This window comes from Malus domestica, chromosome 04, assembly GCF_042453785.1.
Source record: "Malus domestica chromosome 04, GDT2T_hap1".
NCBI lineage: Eukaryota > Viridiplantae > Streptophyta > Magnoliopsida > Rosales > Rosaceae > Malus > Malus domestica.
This window is the reverse complement of record NC_091664.1, coordinates 22687134-22693055: the sequence shown is the minus strand read 5'-3', so window position 1 is coordinate 22693055 and position 5922 is coordinate 22687134. Positions and strand designations below refer to the sequence as shown.

At 38.7% G+C, this 5922-nt stretch overlaps 1 protein-coding gene across 1 annotated transcript; it reads right to left on the bottom strand.

Annotated features, from left to right (window-relative positions):
• Positions 1 to 2291: 2291 nt before the first annotated feature.
• Positions 2292 to 4958, bottom strand: LOC103433547 (laccase-7-like). Its single transcript, XM_017331816.3, has 6 exons — positions 4769 to 4958; positions 4357 to 4508; positions 4014 to 4258; positions 3773 to 3901; positions 2715 to 3668; positions 2292 to 2616 (listed from the first exon to the last, which is right to left on the bottom strand). The coding sequence occupies exons 1-6, from the start codon at positions 4856 to 4858 to the stop codon at positions 2486 to 2488; spliced, it is 1701 nt and encodes a 566-aa protein (XP_017187305.2). The 5' UTR covers positions 4859 to 4958; the 3' UTR covers positions 2292 to 2485.
• Positions 4959 to 5922: the final 964 nt, after the last annotated feature.

The window sequence follows — 5922 nt, the reverse complement described above, 5'->3', positions numbered from 1 at the left end:
TACTAATAAAAAAATTATTACTAGCCTAGTCATAAATACTTTATTTTTATTGGAGGAAAAAGAGATCAGAAATAACGTAATTAAATAAACAAAAACTGTCAGGTGTGAAAAGTCAGGTTGCCACGTCCTCTGGTGATAACAAAGGTGCATGAGTTAATTGATTGGAATTTGTGTGCTTGGAAGATTGATTTGTTCCAGCGCTGTCTTAAAAAAGACGAGGCAGAATTGATACTTGGTCTACTCATCAGCAGTACTGGATGCGAAGATATAGTAATTTGGCATTACATCAAAAATGGTGATCATTCCGATAAGACTGGAAAAAAAGGGGAATTGGGCGCAGCAGCAACGGGGATTTGAAGAGCCACACTTGGAAGCAACTTTGGCAAATGAGGGTACCAGGCAAAACTAAATTTTTTTCTGTAGCGATGCTCCAATAATTCTCTTGCTGTGAGAAATAACCTCCAAAGAAGGCTCATGAACGTAGATAATAGTTGTGCTCTTTGCAGAAATCCGGCTGAAACTGAGACTCGCCTATTATTCCAGTGAGATTTTAATCGAGCTTTTTGGTTCTGCAACCCTCTGCAACTCGACTTATCCACATTGGATGGCTGCGATTTCATCACTTGCTGGAATCAGCTTTGCAGCAACCTTCAATCAAGTAAACACAAGGAGTTTTGCAGGAGATTATCTTTGGACTTTGGAGAATCTGAAAATGAAATGAAATGAAATGGTATTTCGAGGAACCCTCAAGTCACCACTTGAAGCGATGGAAATATTTAAAGAAAGGATTATGGAATACAGGGAGGCTCTTAAGAACCTGAATGAGGCGCGGGTAACTAAAACAGAAGCTGCTGAGCTGAAGTTTGCGGGCAAGATCAAGAGATGGGAAAGACCTAAGTTTGGGACGTTAAAAGTGAATTGAGATGCAGCCTGGAATCAAAAGTCAAAGACCTAAGTTTGCTGGCATTCTGCACTCTGCTGGCGGTGCTGGGGACCTGTACTTTTAAGATGCAGCAATGGCGGAGACCACTGCATTTGGGGCAGCGCTGAAGGAATGTGTCGTGAGAGGCATTCAACCCTCTGAGATTGAAACAGATGCGAAGGTTTTAGTGCAGATGCTTAACAAGGAGATGGATAATGATTCTTTTCGGGCTGGATCTGTCCCTTACACAGCTCCTGGGGCTCTTGCCTATTGGGTAAGGTTTGCTGCTTGTGTGCTACAAGATGAGTTTGCAGTTAGTTTGAATGGTGCCTTTGTGGGGTTTTTGTTAGGCCTTGAGACTCATAATCAAAACTAACAAGGATATGAGCATGCCACTGTTATCTTTGTATAACAGATTGTTGTTTAGTTATGAATTGAGTTGATTACTTGCGCCATGAGTTATTTAGACTTCTTGATTATCAATAGATTGTCACATATGAGTTGAGTATGTATAAAGTTCTTTTTCTTGCCTTGTAAACAAGGACTTTTAACTCATGATATCATATGTTCAAATAAAGGGAGTTCCAACCATTCCCTTGATTACTGTTAACACTAAAGAAACAAGATTGATTAACTTAGCCAGATTAACCATAACTTTGGATGAAGATCAGTTGAAAATGATTAAAAACACAAAGTAATATGCATTGAACAACATATCTACTCTATATAAACACAAACAAAAGAGACTCGGGCAATATTATAACCTTGTCAGGCAATATTCAACTTCTTGCAACCACTTCTCTTTATGTTTACAGGGGTTTGTAGACTCTGGAAAATGAAATATAAATAGGGTTTTCCAAAGGGATTTGATACTACAATACTAGGGGAAGGTAGCAGAGCTTCTAAAATTGACAAAAGATGGCTTTCTATGGGGGATCTACGACTACAATGGGTAGAGTCTGGTTTCCTCACATAGGCATATGGCCTATGCCTTACTGAAATGGCTTTTAAATTCTTTCTGCGCCATCGACTTGTTTGAGCCTAGTTTCCTCTTTGCTTTTGTATTCTTAGGCCTTCACTCCTACTAAGCCCAGTCATTAAATTTCCACTCAAACAGATGCAATGTTGGAAGGTTTGATTCATGATGTTTGGAGCCTTGCCCAAAATCATTGTAGTCTATTGCATTCAAGTACTCCCACACAAAATAGCTATCACGGTGCGCATGCTGTAGCATCCTTTGTTTCTAAGCATGTGGGAAACCGTTCTTAGGATTGTATTGGTCCGGAATTTATATTCAATATTTTGATGGGAGATGTAAACAATTCTCATAAAAATCTAGTAAAATCAATCTTTGAGTAAAAAAAAAAAATATTTGTAATTAAATAATTTATTACGATTTTAGTCAAATAATGATGACCAACTTATACAATACATTTGTGACTACTTTTATTACAAAGTTATTTATTTATAACCAAACGAATGAAATTAAGTTAACTAACCACGATATTATAATTTAAACAATACAAAATGAAAGAATATTTTGAGGTCTCTTCTGAACACCTTCTAACATTTAGGCAAATCAAGTGGTGGTGGAGGCAAAGTAGATTCTGGTGTTGGTCCATTTTCAACCTCAAAAGCCATTCCCAGCCCCCATGGCAGATGAACGTCCAAATGACAGTGCATGTACCAGATACCTGAAACAATAGTTTAAAACAAATAATCAGAAATGAATTGTTTATAATACATTAAAATACAAAGAAAATTAATTAATGAGTAGATTAAGAAAACTAACCAGGATTATTTGCTTGAAACCTGATCACAGCCCATCCTCCGACTGGCACACCAATTGTGTTACGTATTTGCGGATTAACTAAGTTAAATTTTTTGGGGTCATTAATCGGGTCGTAATTTCCAAACCCTTGTGCCAACACGTGGAAATTGAAGCCGTGGAGATGCATTGGGTGGTTCTCGATGGCCAAAAATGCTATGTTCTGAAGCACCATCTCCACCGTCGAATTGAACTTCAGTGTCTTGACCTTGGTTGATTTTGGTGCGTATATCAATGATAGGTCGAGGCTGATGTTTGTGTCCGTGTAGTCAAATTTGAATGGAGGCTCGTCAGGAAAGTCTCTGGTGTAAACCCTGCTCACATTGTGAAATTGTGCTTCCAGCATGGATGTATTGCTTGGGAGCACGAATGACTCGTTGTTCATGCTTGCGGACATTCGGTTATTGAATAGGCCCTGACACGTGGCATTTTCTGGACACATCTCCAAGTTGACGCCAATTGTCACGAACATGTGCTCATCCACCTTGAGTGGTACTGGGACCCATTGGGGCCCTTTGGCGAGGCTGGTGAGATTGGTGAGGAACTTGTGGGCCAATGGCGTGTCGTGAGGGTTGGGCATTGAGGGCATAATGGGGGTTGATGAATTGGCGCTCTTGTAGACGATGATGCCTCTGGTGGTCGAGTTATCAAAGTCGATGGTGTCACTAGCGCTAGCGTATGGAGTGGCGGCCATGTAATAAGATCCAATAGGTTGATTGAATTTGACAAGAACGTCGGTGGTCTGACCAGGTCCGGTTACCACCACGTCGGTGATGTAAGGAGTGGTGTAGGTGGCGTCGATGGCGACAACTGTCATATTGTGATTGGCTATCTTGAAGAAAAGCTGGGTATTGAGTCCAGCGTTGATTAGGCGAAGCAAGTAGGTCTTTCCTCTCACCACACTTAGCTGATATGTTTCTGATAATTTGATGTCACTTTGTTAATATTCATCATGCAAAAATAACACATAAACTATATTAATAAATTTACGTGTATGCATGCTTGCATGCATGGTCACGTACGATTTTGAGAGCAGTCGTAGAGATCGCCGGGAAGTCCATTGATGGTGTAAGCATTTGAAATGTTAGGAGCAATTCCTTTAGATAGGCCTTCTTCCTCAATGTCGACCACATTGCCATTGTACCACTCTCCTGTAGTTCCATTGAACAGTTAACATATAACTAGCTAGTCATCAAAATTACAATTTAAATTGCGTATCACGATTAACATTAAGTAAGTTGAATGGTATAGTTTAATCCTTACCTAATAAGATGGGAACTTCTTTGGCGGGCTTGAGGAAGGGGAAGGATCGACCGGCTTTCGGGTGGATTATGAGCGCTCCGTGGACGGTTGCGCGGAGCCACGAAATGTGTGCATGCCACCAAAGGGTGCCTTCTTGTCCGGTGATATTAAATTTGTAAGTATAGCTTTGTCCGGGGCGTATAGGGCATTGAGTTACATATACAGGTCCATCCGCCCATGGACTCAGAAGCTGAAAGATTCCATGCCTGCAATAAGACAAAAACTATACAACCTGAGCAAAATATATATAACTCAAAATTCCCCTTGGGGGTTGTTAAATGATTTTTGGATAATTGGTATTTACCAGTGAATACTAATGTTATAGGGCGATTGGTTTAAAACGTGGACAATAAGTGTGTCTCCATCTCGTGCATATATGGCTGGTCCTGGATAACTTCCATTTACTACAGTAATTGATTGATTCTGACATAGTCGGCTAACAGTCAGGTTGTTCACCTGAAAACAATGGAAAAAAAATAATATCATGACTTCTATTATTCAAAGGAAACATTCGAATAATTGGAGAGGAAATATGCATGATAAAATAAGGCTGCCAAATGGCTTATTTGAAATTGTCTCTAAAAACTGCTTCTATGACCTAAAAATACTTTCATTTTTTTTGTTAAATTAAATCAGAAGTATTTTTAAAAGTTATAATGCGTTTTTAGCCATTCTAGAAACATTAATGAGCTACCCAAAATTGAGGCAAGACTTACATTAAAAGAATGCTCAACAATTGCACCAGAGGCTACTGAGGAAGCTAATAGAGCTAGAGCACAAGCTAGCACAAAGGCTAAGCGTGCCATATGGGGAACAAATTAAAAGAGCTAGCTCAAGGGGAAATGAGAAGTTTGAGAATTGTTTATTGTTATGGAATATTGTATTACTCTTGTGATATCTCAGAGGTCGATATATGCTATGTTTATATAGGCATTTGGAAAGTAGTTGCTAACCGGCCCATTATTTCCACAATTGCGTGGAAAATTAACCAATAAATTTGCATTTGTTTTGTCAAGGACTTTGAAATGTTGAAGATACCGGCATACAAAATAACTTCAGTATCACAGACGCGGTTAACAGTTTGATTAAATTGGTGACTCGTCAGAGAATGCTAGCATAAAGATATGAACACAAGTCGGAAACTTGGTTCTTCAACCAAACCAACCATGTTGAATAACATCATTTTGACCGTGTCCAAATTACACTTTACAGGCTGACGAACTTTAAGATAAGGGAACTACCGCGGTGTATTAGAGTTGAATATTTCTCAATGTAAACCTTGTAAGACTGCATCTTCTCGATAAAGTGGACAAGGTCGTGTGCCATTTGTGTAAGTATTTTTTTTTCTTCTTCTATTTAATTTAGGGTGAATTCTCAGTGCTTATGAAATGAAAAGGTTTATTACTGATTTCTATCCGAAAATGCGTGTACACCAAGTATGGTCATTAAATTTATTGCATTTAGCTAAGTCTCAAGTACTCTATACAAAATTTAATTCTTATTCCTACACTATTATCTCGCTCTTTACCTTCAATACTCATCCCATTCTGTTAACTGATTTCTATCCGGCTTGTACACCAAGTAAGGTCGCTAAATGCAAATACCTATTTGCATTTAGCTAAGTCCCTGAGTACTCTATACAAAATTTATTTCTTATTCCTACACTGTTATTTCGCTCTTACCTTCATTCCTCCTATCAACTGGATTGAATGATAAGTTACTATCACTGATGTGGCAGGGATTGAATTTGTTAATTTGTTGAGCTCATTTTCACAATTGGAACATCTTAATCCCCAAAGATCACGTTGGCATGAAATATCTCATTTTTTCAAGATTGGCATTAACCCATAATAGAATTTAGAGAGTAACA